Source organism: Eubalaena glacialis, chromosome 3, assembly GCF_028564815.1.
Source record: "Eubalaena glacialis isolate mEubGla1 chromosome 3, mEubGla1.1.hap2.+ XY, whole genome shotgun sequence".
NCBI lineage: Eukaryota > Metazoa > Chordata > Mammalia > Artiodactyla > Balaenidae > Eubalaena > Eubalaena glacialis.
Window position 1 is genome coordinate 176,958,507 of NC_083718.1, and position 16,814 is coordinate 176,975,320.

General features: G+C 48.3%; 1 protein-coding gene across 1 annotated transcript in view; it reads left to right on the plus strand.

The window, feature by feature from the left end:
• Positions 1-16,814, plus strand: part of TCEA3 (transcription elongation factor A3) — a 35,839-nt gene that overhangs the window by 13,091 nt on the left and 5,934 nt on the right. The window contains exons 5-8 of the mRNA XM_061184759.1: positions 385-447; positions 8,513-8,676; positions 8,848-8,903; positions 12,142-12,297. Of these exons, the coding sequence (XP_061040742.1) occupies positions 385-447; positions 8,513-8,676; positions 8,848-8,903; positions 12,142-12,297 (439 nt within the window). The remainder of the gene's footprint in view (positions 1-384; positions 448-8,512; positions 8,677-8,847; positions 8,904-12,141; positions 12,298-16,814) is intronic.

Consider the following 16,814-nt stretch of genomic DNA (forward strand, 5'->3'; position numbering starts at 1 on the left):
GACAATCCCAGGAATTCCAATCCATCGATTCCAGCTAGCCAAGGCCTGCCTGACAGCGAGGAGGAAGGGCCTGCTGAGAATTAGTTATTAATAATTAGTAACACATGACATAACACATGTAACATATCTGACACGTATTAGGTGCTTGGCAGATCTTGGTTTCCTTCCCTCGTATTACTTCATTTGATGGAGGGTAGGTGAGGGTGACCAGCCAGCACCTCCTGGAGCTCTCCCTCCCAGGCAGCTGTGGCCCAGATGGGCTTCGTCATCCTCAGCGCAGCAGGCCTGGCTCCAGGATGCCTTCTCTCTGGCCTCTGAGCTCTCTAGACCAGTACTCATGCTTAGCCTACGAGAGTATCTCATCTCCAGTTTCTTTTCTTTCAGGAGAGACTCTGTGGACTCCAAGTCTTCGGCCACCTCCTCTCCAAAAAGACCATCGATGGAAAGGTAAAGGAAGCCATGGACTTCTCCACCCCAGCAGCCGTGTTCAGCATGTGTGTCTCTCTCTGTTTTACTGGAGGAAGCCCGAGGCAGGGGAGAGGAGGAAACGTCATATCTTATGTTGCCTCTGATTTCTAAGACCACACAGTAAGACTGGGTGGGCCTCTGAATCAGAGGTGTGGCTCCTTCACTGGGGTGGCTGACCAATCACTATTGCCCCATCACTGTTTGGGGAACATTCTCAAGGTCAAGTCGAACCCAGTGAGAACGGGTCTTGAGAGACTGTACCTGGGCTGGGATCTCTGGGTTTGGGCAGAACTGGTTAGGGTGTCTACCCTAAATCATCAAGTCACTCATTCATCAAATGTTTATTGAGGGCCTACTATGTGCCAAGAACTGTTCCAGGTGCCGAGGATATAGCAGTGAACAAAAGAAACAAAAATCCCCACAGGCATGAGGCCTATTTTCTCATGGGGGAGACAGGTAATACATATGATAAGTAAATCACACGATGGTTCAAAAGGTGATAAATGCTATGGAAAACAATAGGGCAGAGTGAGGGGGATTGGGAAGGATGGTCACTGCAGTGGTCAGGAGAGCCCTTGTTGAGGAGGTGACCTTTGAGCAAAAACGTGAAAGAAATGAAAGGAATTAGCCTGGCAGACATCGGGGTCATTCCAAACCAAGTGCTTGGAAGTGGGAGTGTGCCAGGCAGGGTCAAGGAGCAGTGAGGTGGCCAGTGGGTCTGGAGTGGATAAGTGAGGCGGGGAGTTGGAAGATGGAGTGAAACAGGAGCCACTGGAGGGTGCTGAGCGTGGAAATTCTATGACCGAATTTATCAGGATCCCTCTAGCTGCTGTGCTAGGTTGTTAGGGCCAGGGGCAGAAGCAGACAGACCAGCCAGGAGACTGTTTCCATAATTCAGGCAAGATATGATGGTGGCTTGGATCAGAGTGGCAGCAGTGGAGGTGGGGAGAAGTGGGGGACCCCAGGTATATTCTGAAGGGAGAGCTGTCAGGATTTTCTGACAGATTGGATGTGGGTTACGAGAGAAGAATACGTGTCAGGATGACTCCAGGACTTTTCACTTGAGCGTCTGCAAGGATGGCGTTGCCGTGGATTGGTATGGGGAGGACTCTGTGTACATCAGGCTTGAGGTGGGAGATCAAGGGTTCAGGTTTGGATATGTTGGATTTAGGGGTGTATAAATCATTCAGGTGAAGAAGTTGAATAGGCAATAGCTTAAACGAGGCTGGAATTCAGGAAGAAATCCTGGGCTGGAAATAGAAATTTCAGTCATTAATGTGTAGATAACATTTGAAGCCACAAACCTGGATGAGATCACCAAGGAGAGATTGTGGATTGAGAGAGGAGTATGAACTGTCGTCCAGGAGGGAGGTCAGAGGTCAGAGCAGGAGAAGCAGGGCGAGGGGAGAGCAGGGCAGGCCAGGAAGTGGCTTAGAGGTCGTTCAAGGCAAATGATTAAGGTCCAGGGGCCATACTGGATGCTGGGGTGATCAGAGGGAGTGGTAAGGGTGTTGGCTTCTAGGGGAGTGTGTGTGGGAGCTGCCCAGTTACGTTAGGCCTAACGCACCAGTAAGACTGACATTGGAAAGAAAAGAAGAGGCGCAAATATTAGGTCGTTTAAGGTTTCATGAAGATAAAACAGGCCCGGATGTTGATGGTGCTGCTGTGTTGCGTAACCCAACCCTGGCAGCCAAGTGCCAGCTCCAGCCATTGAGTGGAGGCTCTCTGGAGTGCTGCTTGGAGAGCGAATCTGAGGCTGCATCCTACATCAGAAGAAAGGAGTTTTGTAGTCAGTTAGCAACGTCTGCCATGGGTGAGGCCTAGGAATTGAGGCTCCAGCATCATCCTGGTTCTAAAGCAGCCTCTCCTCGGCTTGCAGACAGCCACCTTCTCGCTGTGACTGCACGTGACAGAGAGAGGGAGCTTTCAGGCTGTGATCTCTCTTCTTCTTCTAAGGGCATTAATCGCATCATGGGGCCCCACCCTCATGACCTCATCTAAACCTAATTATCTCTCAGAGGCCCCACCTCCAAATACTATCACACTGGCAGTTAGGGTTTCAACATATGAATTTGGGGGAGACACAAACATCTGGTCTATAATATAATGTAATAATGGGAGGGAGGAGAAGAGCACTACTGGAATTTAGTAGGCAGGGGCCAGAGATGCTAAATGTCCCGGATGTGAAGGACAGCCCTGCATAAAGAAGGACTGTCCTATCTGAAAATGAAGCACTGACCACTAACCCATTTCTGGGTTCGATGTTATAATAAATACATTTGGCATTTGTGTAAGGATTTATACCTTCAGGCTCTTCTCCTTACTTTCCCTTGTGGCCTGGAAGTCTCTTGGCACCCTTCCCATAATGCATTCTTTCTCTGAAGGTCAGTCAAGCAGAATATGTTTGGCCTTCCAGTAGTTGTGCCATTTCTTGCTGGTTCAGTATTGGGGGTGGGCAACCCAAAGGAAGAGAAGCAAGTCTTGTGAATTCGCTTTATCCACTACCCAGATTGTTTCCTGCACTCTCTACCTCTCTATTTTATCTTTCTCATTCATTCATTCATTCAGCAAGCATATTTGTTGAACACCTTCTTGCAAACTCAACATCCTCCAGGGGTCAAGGGCATGTGCACACACTGGGTGACTGGTGGAGAGTACCTGCCCATCTGAAGGGGATACCCACTACCCAGCCCCAGCTGGTTGATGCTTTATGGAAATGCAGGCCCAGCGTGCCATGCCTTCCAATTTTTTAAGGAAAGCTGGCCAATTAGATTTTCATAAGAAACGCCCAATTTTATATATTGGCAACATATTCAGATTTTTCTAAGACACAGTAGGGCAAACAAAACATCTGTAGCCAACCAGTTTGTGGCCTCTAAAGCCAGGCAAAGATACAAACTCATGATCTCTGCCTTCACACAGCTAATCACTAGTGTGGAGGCAGACACCAAAAAATGCTTGTTTTTCGAAGATATAACGCGTAATGGGAACACAGTATCTCAACATGACTGGAGAAGTCAAAGGAGACTTCAGGGAAGAGAGAGTATTTGTGCTGAGAAGTGAAAGATGAATTGCCTGGTAGACAAGCCAATTGAGTGCATCCCAGGCAGAGGGAATGGCACATGCAGAGGTGTGGCAGTATGAGTGAGCATGGTGCTTGGAGAACTGTAGCTGGAGTACCAGGGGACAGACCACAAAGGCCACCACTGTGACAGAGAATAAGGTTGCACTTTGCCAGCTGCCCTTAGGACCATTTGTCTTAATCGGTTGACTTTTGTTTTCACCTGAGCAGTTTCCGCAGGCTTGGTGGTGCAGTAACCAAAATGCCCTCGAGGTGGCGCATAGGAGCAGCAAGACGGGCCTCCAGGTGCCTCTGCTCAGTCCTGGGGCAGGAGGATTTTTTAAGAACTTGGTGATGTCAGACCACGGGCTGGTGCTGGCACTGGCACATCCGGGGAGCAGAAGGAAGCTGCTGACAAATTCAACACCCCCACCCCCGCCCCCGCCGATGATGCCCTCTCTGCAACTTGGCGCAGTTCCCAATCATGTGCATTGAAAGCAAAATGAGCGTGGCTGCCTGATATGCCGTCCAGACACGAATCCCAGCCAGCCAGTCAGCTCCTAGCCAAGAGGAGGGACTGAGGCTGGGAGTGCCTTGCCAGGAAGGTGGGGGGGGAAATGCAGCAGGCAGCCCAGCCTAGTCCAGGTAAGGGGACTCTGGAAAACTCTCCGCTTTTTAGGGACACAGTGAGATGTGTTGAAAAGAATTTGGAAGGCAGACAGAGCTAGATGTGTGGTCTGACTCTGCCATTTGCAAGTTGGATAACCTTGAGAGAGTCAGTTCAACTCTCTGAGCCTCAGTCTATTGAACTGTAAGATGGGGATAACTATGACCCCACCTCTCAAGGTCACTGTGAGGATCAAATGAGATAACGAAATGCTTAGCACCATCCCTAACCCAAATGAATACTCAATAGATGCATAATGCTTAGTAATAATACTCACACTTAATGTGGCAATCTCTGTAAATAGTCTGTGTCTGGAACTCTCTTAGGTGCTTTAATCTTCTAAGCAACTCTATAATGTGGGTACTATTGTTTTCTCCATTTACATGTGAGAAAACTGAGGCACCTAGAGGTTAAGGAACTGACCCAAGGTCAAATAGCTGCAAGGTGGTCGTGTCAGACACTGAACCTGGGAGTTTGGCTCTGGAGCCTGGGTTCTTAATAAATATACCACCCCAGTGTAGCTGTCCCCAAAATGACAACTGTTGTTAATGTTTCTTACTATTATGCCTCCTTCCAAGCAGTGTGCTACTGACTCCTGGTGGTTCCCCATTGGTGAGTGCTAGACATTGAGGGTGTGGTGATGGGCACACAGGTCAGTGAAGGGCAGCACCAGGAAGAATCTGGGGCTCCATCCCAGCTGTAGGAGATGGGTTGGCCCAGGTTGTGGGAGTTGACAGATGCTGGCTCAGAGGGAGATCCCTCTCTTAAGCCTAGAGAAGTGGGGCAGCTGGTTTTCCAAAGAGGACCTGTCCCTGCCCATTTCAGCTCTGTCTAGACCCCTGGATGTGCCTTTCATCTCTTTGTGGCCAACTCCCTCAATTCCTCATCTGTTCATTCATTTGACAAAGATTTATCATGTGTCTACCTAGAGCCTTGTCACAGGTGCTGGAAGACAATGGTGAACCAGCTGATGGGGTCCTCATACTCTGGAACCTGTAATCTGGAGATGGAGGCAGACAGTGTTTATAAACACATAAACAAGTTAATTTTAGACTTGGATAAGTGCTGTGAATGAAAGAAATCAGGTCATGTGCTAGAGAGTTACAGAGCAGGACAGTCGGCTTGGCTGGGGTGGTCAGGGAAGGCCTCGCTGAGGATGTGACATTTGAGCTGAGACCTGCCTGGTGGGAAAGCACCAGTCATCAGTTGTAGGAAAAGCTGGAGGAGGAAGAGCCTTCCAGGAGGAGGGACCAGCCAGTGCCAAGGCACTGTGGTGGGAGTGATAGGTGTATTTAAGAAACAGAAAGCAGCAGTGCAGTGGGGGACTTCAGTGAACTGTGAGGGGAGTGGGGCATGAGATTAGGTCAGAAGGGGAGACAGGGGCCAGATGTAGAGGGGAGGGTAGGAGGCCATGGTGAGGAGTTTGACTTTATGCTGAAAATGATTGGAAACTGTTAGAGGGTCAAAAGCAGGGGAGTGATGGGATCAGGACCCCCCAGGCTGCTGTGTGGCAAACAGATTGTAAGGAGGGCAAGAGGAGACCAGCTTTGGGGCTATTGTGGCTGTGCAGGTGAGAGCCCAGGGGCCGAGACCAGGGTTGGGTGCAGGGGGATTCATTTTGGTCGCAGGCAGCCCTTAGACTTTAGAGTTTATACCCTTCCCAGCCTTCCCGCACCCACACCTTTACTCCCGCTGAAATCTGACTACAGGAGAGAGCTGGTTGGATCTCAGCTTCCCTATCCCTCCCTGTGCTCTGCTGCCAGGCAACCCAGTTGTCAGACAGAGCTGGGTAGAATCCAGGGTAAATTAATCTAGAAGAGTAAAGTTCAAACTGCATTAAAAAAATAAAAGCTAGAGAATCCCTTTGGACAAAATTTTTGGGAATTCAAAATGTAAACCTTGGGAGTTCCCTGGCGGTCCAGTGGTTAGGACTTGGTGCTTTCACTGCCCTGGGTCTGGGTTCAATCTCAGGTTGGGGAACTATGAAAAAAAACCCATAAACCTTAAAGGGGCAGAGCCTTCCCTCCTCAGACCACCCCACTCCTGTGGCAGCACTGAGACACCTTTGAGGAACCTCAAGGCTCCAGAGAACACAAAACTCTCAGTGGTCCAAGGGTATCTATGGTGACAGAGGGGATCCAAGGTTAGGACAAGTAGCACAAGTTGGGGGATGAGGAGGCGGACGGCAGAATTCACACTGATCAGTGTTCAGCAAGTTGTCGGATGGGATTCTCTTGTAACCCCAGGTTTTTAACACTGGGAAGCTTGAGCTACTCAGCCAGCCTCACTCCCAGACACAATTTCTTGGGCTCGACTTTTCAGAAGCCCAGCATCATCTTCACTAGTATTAAGTACGTTCATATTGCTGTACAACTATCACCACCATCCATCTCCAGAACTTTTTCATCATCTGAAACTGAAACTCTATACTCACTAAATAATAACTCCCCATTCTCCCCTCCCCCAGCCCCATTCTACTCTATGAATCTGACTGCTCTAGGTACTTCATATTAGTGGACGCTTACAATATTTGTCCTTTTGTATCTGGCTTACTTCACTTATCATAATGTCTTCAAAGTTGTAGCATGTTTCAGAATTCCATTCCTTTTATAGCTGAATAATATTCCATTGTGTTATATACCACATTTTACTCATACATTCATCTACTGATGGACACTTGGGTTGCTTCCACCTTTTGCTGGCGGCTTCTTGAGAACAGGAAGACAGGAAGCTTCCGGTCTGAGCCATCAGCACAGAGGGACCACTCATGATTGTCAAATGTTAGCAAACAACAAAAGTGTTTCTCATGACAAAAGTATCAATAGATATATTCTTTATAGAAGACTTAGAAAATATGTATAAGTGAAAGAAGAAAATGAAAATCTCCTATAATCCCATCTCAGAGAGATAATTGCTATTAACATGGTGTTATGGTCTGAATATGTGTGATCCCCCAAAATTCATATGTTAAAGCCCCAACCCCCAATATGACTGTATTTGGAGATAGGGGCTTTACGGAGGTAATTAAGGTTAAATGAGGTCATGAGGGTGGAACCCTGATCCAATAGGATTAGCATCTTTATAAGAGACACCTTGAGAGCTCACTTGCTCTCTCTCCACCACGTGAGGGCTTAGCAAGAAAGAGGCTGTCTACAAGCCAGGAAGAGGGCTCTCACCAGAAACCAAATAAACCGACACCTTGATCTTGGACTTCGCAGTCTCTAGAATTGTGAGAAATGAATTTCTGTTAGGTTATGCAGTCTATAGTATTTTGTTATGGCAGCCCGAGCTAAGACACATGGTTATCCTTCCAGTTCATATATATTTGTGGTCTTTTAAGCCAAAACCAAAATGGGATCATTCTTAGGCAGTGTATCATAGGAGTTAAGAGCATAGACATTGGAATCAGATAGATCTAGGTTCAAATCTTAGCGTTGTAACTTTAGGCAGAGCTCAGTAGTGTAACTGTTTCCTCATCTGCAAATGGGGATGATTACAGTATCTACTTCCAAGGACTGCTGTGAGGATCAAATTAGAAAATGCTCCTAAAGTGCCTGGCACAGTTCCTGGCACATGGTTAAAGACAATTCTCTTAAGTGGTGGTAAATTCATTATTCACTGGACTGTAGTGAGGGAACTTTTCTGGTTTGTCTGCTTTATCCCTTGTTCTTAGCACAGGACCTGGAAAATAGGTGCCTAATATTTATTGAATGAGTGAATAGATGGTTCTATGAGAGCAGATAGAGAGAGCAGCTAGCATGGTGCCTGGTGGATGATAGAGTTATTGGCATCGTTACACTTTCTGTAACCTCTCAGTAGAGTACAGTGGTTGGCTAAGTGCCTGGGTACCAGAGTTCACCCTCTTGGGTTTCAATTCTGGTTCTACTGGTTTCCAGATATGTGACCTGTCATATTATTTTAAATGCATCTTTAAATGCATCTCTCTCTCTAAAATGCACTTTAAAATATAACTCTAAAATGGGGCTACGTATAGTACAGACCTCATGGGGTTGTTAGGAGGATTAAATGAGATGATCCATGTTAAGTGCCTAAAATAGTACCTTCCGGACTTCCCTGGCCATCCAGTGGTTAAGACTGCACGCTTCCAATGCAGGGGACGCGGGTTCAATCCCTGGTTGGGGAAATAAGGTCCCACATGCCGCACAGCCAAAAAATATATATATATATATAGTACTTTCCTCATATGGTTTTTATGAGGATTAAAGGAGATCATCCATAAAAACATCTAGAATGGTGCTCAGTAAATGCTTTATTCACTGAATGTCAAAATGTCTATTACTGATTGTCATCCTCAGATCAAACAGCGGCAAATCGAAAGCAGAGACTCCCAGAACACCCAGCAGCCCCTCGAGCCCCACCTTTGCCCCCTCTGTCTGCCTCCTGGCGCCCTGCTATCTCACGGGGGACTCTGTCCGGGACAAGTGTGTGGAGATGCTCTCCGCGGCCCTGAAGGCGGACGGTGAGAGGACCTGGGCCAGGGACGGGGGAGGGAGGGCTTCCCAAGGTCAGGGAGAGGTGGTCTTTCTCAGAACCCTGAAAGTGGTACAGGATGTTAGAGTCCCCTGTCCAAGCAGGCTTCACTGCCAAGGTCATCTCCAGCTGATGCCTGTGTTTCCCGAATCTCTTTTAGACGATTACAAGGACTATGGGGTCAACTGTGACAAGATGGCATCAGAAATCGAAGACCATATCCTTGAGCTGTGCCAGGGCTGTGGGTGCCTGAACTGTCCAGTGGCAGGTCTCCCAAGTACAAGGGATCCAGGACAGTGAGTGGGCAGTGGAAGGACTCAGGCATAGGCCCCTGCTCTGCCCCTGAACCTGAGTTCTTAATTCTAGCTAACATCTATTAAGTTTGACACCTGCCGGCCTTTTGACAAGCTGTTTACGAGCAGTACATCATTTCACGTTGAGAACAATCCCACAAGGTAGGTTCCCTGTGGGATTAATCCCATTTTACAGATGAGGTAACTGAGGCTCAGAGCAGCTAAGTTACATGCCCAAGCTCATACAGTTAATAGTAGTGGCAGAGTTGGGATGATTTGAACCCAGAATATGTGACTGTAGAACCTGAGGGCTCAGACAGGCTGTGTCTTTTTTTTTTTTTTTTAAGATTTTTTTTTTTTGGATGTGGACCATTTTTTGAAGTCGTTGTTGAATTTGTTACAATATTGCTTCTGTTTTATGTTTTGGTTTTTGGCCAGGAGGCATGTGGGATCTTAACTCCCCAACCAGGGATCGAACCTGCATCCCCTACATTGGAAGGCGAAGTCTTAACCACTGGACCTCCAGGGAAGTCCTCAGGCTGTGTCTTGACGTGCCTGGGTTGTGACATTGTCAATGAGTCGAGACAGAGAGAGAGGACAGCATTCCTTGTGCTCAGCCCTTCCCTCTCTTCCTCCTCTGAAGATAACAGCTCCCATGTTTGACCCCCTAATATGTACCAGGCACTGTGTCCTGGGCAATTGACACTTCCTACCTCTGTTAATACTTGCAATAATCTCTGTGAGGCAGGGGCTGTTGTTCCCATTTTACAGATGAGGAAACTGAGGCTGAGGAACTACTGGGTATCAAAGCTGAACTGAAAACCTTGGTCTTTGGATTCCATGTCCTGAGTTCTTCCCTTATGCGCCATGCTTCCACTATCTGAAAGCAGCCTTGTCTAGACAGAGGAGGTGACTACCATGTGATAGGGCCGATTGCACCGAAAGATTTTTTTTTTTTTTTTTTGGTTGCACCACACAGCATTCAGGGATCTTAGTTCCCTGACCAGGTATCGAACCCGGGCCTCCTGCAGTGGTAGCGTGGAGTCCTAACCACTAGACCACCGGGGAATTCCCAAGATTTCTGTCTTGGCAGGGGAATCCCTCCACACTGTGCCCCACTGAATGAATGCATGGAATTCCTTTTACTGAAGACAAAGCTTTGCATATCAAAATGGTATGGAGGGTGGGAACAGAATCCCCAGGGAACAGGGGTCTGAGTGTCCCATTAAGGCCCTTTTCTGGCCTTCTGGGCTCTACCTAGGGGCTCAGCTGGGGTTGGGAAGGTACAGGGGCCGATCTCAGAAAACAAACTTCCTGCTTCCATCTCCTGCCTGAGAACCACCCTATTATCTTTCAGCATATCTGGGAGTTTCCCTCCACCATCATTTAGTTATTAACCAGCACTTCTTGAGCTAATCTAACACCTCTCCAAGTACATTTTCATAATTTCCAATTAATTCAGTAACACAGAACATGAGGTATCAGAACTCTCAGGAGCTTCATCTTTGTTTTCTCCCAAACAGTTGTCCCTCCAAGCAGGTCCCTCCACCTTCAAGCCCAGTTAGAGACAAAGGTGGATGATCCAGTCCATAGTTCCACTGCTGGCCTTCCCTCCTCTGAACGACCCTCTTCTGAAGGAAAGGAAATCAAAGCTGCACCAACCCTTTAGCTCTTTGTTCTTAGGTGGTGGGAGGTCAGGGGAAGGATAAGTTTGGGGGCTTGAAAGCTCTATGTCCTAAAAAAGATCTGACCTCTTTGGAGCGACCCTGGACTAACATGGCAGCCGTGGGGCTCACATATGCTCATCCGGGGGGTAGGGGCCTATGATCCCTAGGTCTGCACTCCACCTCATCCCCCTCTGTGACCTCAGGAAATGGAGGCAGACTCAGGAAGAGGCTGATGAAAGGATTGCCAGCCCTGCTGTCCCCACATATCAAGCAGATCCCCACCTCCAAGAATCTCAAACACAGATTTTTAAACAAATATTTTAGCTTTCAAATGCATTAGGGCATATTCTTTCTTTTCACATTTGTATTGTACAAACAACAATCAAGGAAAACATAAATAATACCACCTTCCCTCCCACCACTTCGAGAAAGCCAGCTGTGTCCATTTTCCCACATTCCCCACGTTCTCTTTCTTGTATATGGTTTTTCCCAGCAAAGGCTTTATCTTCCTGATTCTTCTTAGCTTAGGAGACCAAGAAAATGTGGCTTTGTTCCCTGAGGTCCTCCAGAGGATGGAGGAGGGAGGAGGGGGTGGGAGGCCTGTCTGGGATGCAGTGTCTGGACAGATAACTCACTGTGGTCGGTGGCCAGGGGCGACTTCCTGCTGGGTGAGTGGAGAGAGCATTACCGTTAGGAGGGGGTCTGGCTTCCAGCCCTGACTCTGCCGGGAATGTGCCCTGTGACCTTGAGCAAGGGCCTGCACCCTTTCTTAGCCTCAGCTTCCTCATCTATTAATGAGCGAAGTAACTCTGACCAGCAATTCCCAAAGTGGGTTCCGCGATAGGTATTCCCAGAGAAAAGGGAGGAGGGGCAGGCAGGTGGGTCTATGCTCTAATATGTTGGGAACACCAGAGTAAACAAAACTCAACGATTTCTTTATTGCAATACTGCCTAGAGCCTTAGACATGTGGCCCCTAATCTTATGTTTTCCTCTGACGGCTGGACTTACAACCTCCAGAGGCCCTTTCAAACTAGAGGTTATCCTCATCACTATCATCTTAGCCCCTAAATGTTGAGCACTTGACATGCCCCAGACACCACGCTAGTGCCTCATGCAGCTTAGCTCACGGAATCCTCATAACGGCCTTTTATTTATAAATAAGGAAGCCGAGGCACAAAGAGGTCATGGGACTCACCTGAGGTCACACAAGAGGCTTAGACAAACCCAGGCTGCCCATTCCTGGGGTCCCTGACACCACAGTGCTTGAGATGACCTGCTGTCACCTTGGAGGCTATTTCCTTTCCTTGATATGTGGCTGACCCCAAATGCCCAAGTGAGACCCCCAACTTGGGGAGTCAGAGGCCACAAAGGTGCCTGACCCCTTGTAAAAGTCCAAGGAAAGGAAGAGGTGGCCTTGCAGCTCCTCGGGCTTCAGGGACAGGCTCCCCGTCCTTCTGTGCTCCTCTGCGAGTGGCTGGCCCTTGACTGTGTCACATATCTACCAGGAGCTCAAGAGCACAGATATGAAGTACCGGAACCGCGTGCGCAGCCGAATCAGCAACCTCAAGGACCCCAGGAACCCCGGCCTGAGGCGGAACGTGCTCAGCGGGGCCATCTCCTCTGGGCTCATTGCCAAGATGACGGCAGAGGTGAGGGTCGGGGCCGGGACCTCTGCGTGGTGGGACAAGGGGCCGGGCCCCTCCAGCCTTGCCCAAGTCTGAGAGGCAGTGGCTTGTAACTCAGTGATGAACCAGGGGCTTCCCTAGCCGGACCGTCTAAGACTCCCCATCCCTCAGGGCCCCTGGACCATCAGGACAGTGAACACAGCTACCATGTCTTCAGCACTGTGCTAATCGCTTTGGTGTGTTGGCCAATTCTAGCTTCACACCAACCGAGACAGAAATGTTTATCATCTCCATCTTATAGGTGAGGACACTGAGGCTCAGAGGACTTAAGTGATCTGCCCGTGCACACAGCTAGAAAAGGTCGATGCCAGGAGCCAAGCTGTCTGGCCCCGGAGCACCCTCTCCTCCCTGCCTTGTGATCTGCCTCCCTCTTCTGCCTCATTCGGTCCTATATCCCATTACTCAGCTCTGGGCCGAAGCCAGAATCGGAGTCCCTGACTCCATGGAGCACAGCCCAAGGTGCGGGGACAGACATGTATACAAATACATATAATACAGAGGTGGTGGCTGCCGTGACAGAGCCACCATGGGAACTTACAGGAGGGAAGGATTGACCCAGCTTGAAGGGGTCAGTAAGGGAAGGTAAAGGGAACAAGCCTGTTTGAGGAAGTATGTGCAGTGGTTAGAAGCTCGGGGCCTGCGCCGAACTGTCCGGGTTTGACTTCTGCCTGTGCCACTTAGCTGTGTGATCTTAGACCAGCCACTTAACCTCTTTGTGTCTCAGTTTTCTCACCCGTAAAGTGGAAGTAATAACAGCTATCCCATGAAGGATTGAATGAGTTAACACATGTGAAGTGTTTAGAAGGTTAAGGCAAGTAAATCCCTCCCAGGAATTAGTATATGTTAGGCCCATTCACTGGCCATTTCATCACAGTGCTATCAAAGAGGAAATATTATCCCCATTTTGTGGACGAGAAAACTGAGGCCACCCTCAGCTCATAAGTGATGATGAGGATTTGATCCCAGATCTGTTTATTTCAGAGTCTCTATCTTGGAAAGACCTTTGTACACCCTCAGGTATGAGTGGCTCTTTGCTGCCAGAGCTAACTCAGGGGATTCCCCGCAAGCACATGGCAATGGCACTGCTAAAGCGCTACTAAATCCAAGCGGCCCAGAGAAGGGGAGGGGAAATGCACTGACGTCCTGGAGTCTGGGTGTGCCTTGGGGTGTCTGGGAACCCTCTGAAACTATTGTCAAGAGTGTGCCTCTGTGTGTTTATGGTGTGCGTGATGTGTATGTATGTGTGGTTTGTGTGATGTACTGTATGTGTGTGTGGTGTGTGTGGTTAGTGTGTGGTGTATGCAGGTGTGTGGTGTGTGTGTTATGTAATGTGTACGTGTACATTTTTCTGAGAAGACGGTTTGCTGCTTTCCTCAAATACCTGAAATTTTACAAAGAGCCCTGGCTTTACGATAAAATGGGGAACTTGGCACAGGTGGACAGGGATATCTTTTGGCTTAATCTAAAATATATGCTCTTTTTAGGCAAATAACAACATATACCCAGAGTTACAAATTGCAACTTGACTTAACAGAGTATTATCCTTCCCTGTGAGGTGAAGCTGTGACTTTGATGGGAACCCAGCCTGCATTTCCTTCTCTCTGTCCCTCACTCTGTGGCTCTGGGGTCCCTCTGCTTCTCTTTGTGTGTGTGTCGTGGGAATGCTATCAAGAGACTGTCTTACAGGCAGTTCCAGAAACATTGGGAAACCAGGCCCCGGAGAACCAAGAGCAAGGTGTAGGCACAGGTGTGAGCCAAACCCAGCAAGTTCCCAGAAGCTGGTGGCCAGAAAAGAGCTGGGTGACTGAATTAGGACAAAGACAGGCCCCAGAAGTCTCAGCAAAGGAACCGGCCAAGTCTGGCCCCATCCAAGGACTATTCACTAGAACAGGGCAAGAGAATTGGGTGATCAACCCAGGCCCAAGAAGAGGCTGACCAGGCCAAGGGCAGCAAGCCAGGACTGCATCACGCCCTCCACAGGGACTGCCAGTGCCAGCCGCTGAGGAGCCCCCTGCCCGCAACCCAGGCAACGGAGGCCCAGGAGCCCTCCTTCCTGGGGTCAACTTTTGCTCTAGGCAGGAAGTTTTTATATGAGATAGAGGATCAGACTTCCCTGGTGGTCCAGTGGTTAAGACTCCGTGCTCCCAATGCAGGGGGCCCAAGTTCGATCCCTGGTCAGGGAACTAGATCCCGCATGCTGCAACTAAAAGATCCCACACGTCGCAGCTAAGACCCGGTGCAGCCAAATAAATAAATAAATAAAATTCTTTAAAAAAAAAAAAAAAAGAGAAAGAAATATAGGACCATTTTTGCTCCAGGAAGAAAAATAACAGGGACTTCCCTGGTGGTCCAGTGGTAAAGAATCCACCTTCCAATGCAGGGGGTGCAAGTTCGATCCCTGGTCAGGGAACTAAGATTCCACATGCTGCAGAGCAGCTAAGCCCATGCGCCACAACTACTGAGCCCGCACGCCACAACTAGAGAGAAGCCCGCACACCACAACTAGAGAGAAGCCCGCGCACCACAGCGAATGCAAGATCCCACGTGCCGCAACGAAGATCCCGTGTGCCGCAACGAAGATCCCGTGTGCCACAACGAAGACCCGACACAGCCAAATAAATAAATATTTTAAAAAAGAAAAAAGAAAAATAACAGCTTGGGGTTGGGCTGCCTGCTATGCTGTGGCTCAGAGGCCAGGGGCTCCCGTCAGGCAGAGCCTGGGGCAGCCGATGCCTGTGTGAGTGAGTGGACATCCCTCTCTGCCTCCTGTGTCTCCCTAACTCCCTTTTTATGTCTCTTTCCTGGTCCACCTGATTCCTTCATTCTTCCTCCTTCTCTCTTTTTCTCTCAAACCCAGATGATTCAAAGAATGGGGCAGATTCTGAGATACCCATTAGAGCTGTTGAGTGGACATACTGGCAGCCCACAAGGAGAGGGGTTTTGTTCCCAGCGTTAAAGCCAGTGCCTGGTGTGTCATAAGTACTCAACAAATATTTAGCAAATTCACATTGTACATGACATGAAGATCCAGTGTCATCTCTACACTTAGTTTCCTCATTTTCAACCTTATTTTCTATATTACTGTACTGACCCCGTGTGTCTTTGATGCTGCCTCCTAAATGAGGCAGGAAGAGATAGGTAAATGGATTGGTAAGTGGATAGAGTTTTCCTGATCTCTATTTCTTTTTTCTTTCTTTTTTTTTTTAATTGAAGCATAGTCGATTTCCTGTTCTCTATTTCTTAGCTGGCACAGTCTGACCCACAGCCACATCTCCCACACTCCTCACCTTGACCCACACTGAGTACCCTTCCCCAAACATGTTATTCTTGTCCTCTGATCTCTGGCATCTATTATTCTCTTGTGCCATCCCCCTCAGGAAGTCCTGCTTATCTTTCAAGACTGGGGAAGGTGTCAGCTTCTTTAATGAGCCTCCCTGCCCCCAGGCAGTTAGCCACCATATGGGCTTTCCCTACGCTTTGTATACCTTTGCTTTAGTACCTCCTACACTATCTTGCAATCTTGTTTAAATGCTTGGCTGTTCTACTAGATTAGCATTACCTGGGGACAGGAACCAAATCAGGTCTGAATCCTTAGGGCTTAGAGGCAGTGGTGGGCTGGAGCCAGCTCCTACCAGCTCAAGAGAGATGATTATGTGTAGCTCTTCCCAACTCTGCATTCAGTTGTATCACATAGTAGCTTGAAAATGGCCATGGTGGGAGTGTTTACACCATGGAAATCTGTAAATGCTACAAATTAGCCACCCCTGCAGCCAAAGCCAGTTTACCAGCACACCAGTGCAATGAAAGGCATTCAAGAAATTGACATCCAATACATTTTGAATGAATAAATGTATTATGCTCTGGAAAGTCCCCCAACATTAAAGTTAGCTGCTTTTTGCTTATATGGCCTGGGGTTGACTTGTTTTTGTATATACCCCTGCCATTGGTTAGGACCTAGTCCTTGAATTTGACACAGTAGGACATTCGTGTGTACTAGGATAACTTGGGGGCACTAATAAAAATGCATATTCCTGGACCTGCCCTTAGAGTTTTAGATTCATAGGAATCTGCATTTTGTCAAGAAACCCAAGTTGTTTTAATGTAGCAGTCAGCATACTAAATTCGTTTGACCTTTGTACCAACTCTGTTCTCCACAGTTTAAGGGGTCATGCTAGATGGCAATAATTAAAATGTTTAGCCAGTGCCAAATCCTCTTTTAAAAAAAAAGTTTTTTTGTTTTTTTTTTTTGACCGTGCCTCGTGGCTTGCGGGATCTTAGTTCCCTGACCCGGGATTGAACCCAGGCCACAGCAGTGAAAGCACTGAATCCTAACCAGTAGACCACCAGGGAACTCCCCAAATCTTCTTTTAACATTAGCTTCGGGACTTCCCCAGCGGTCCAGTGGCTGGGACTTTGCCTTCCAGTGCAAGGGGTGCGTGTTCCATCCCTGGCTGGGGAGCTGGGATCCCCCATGCCTCTCG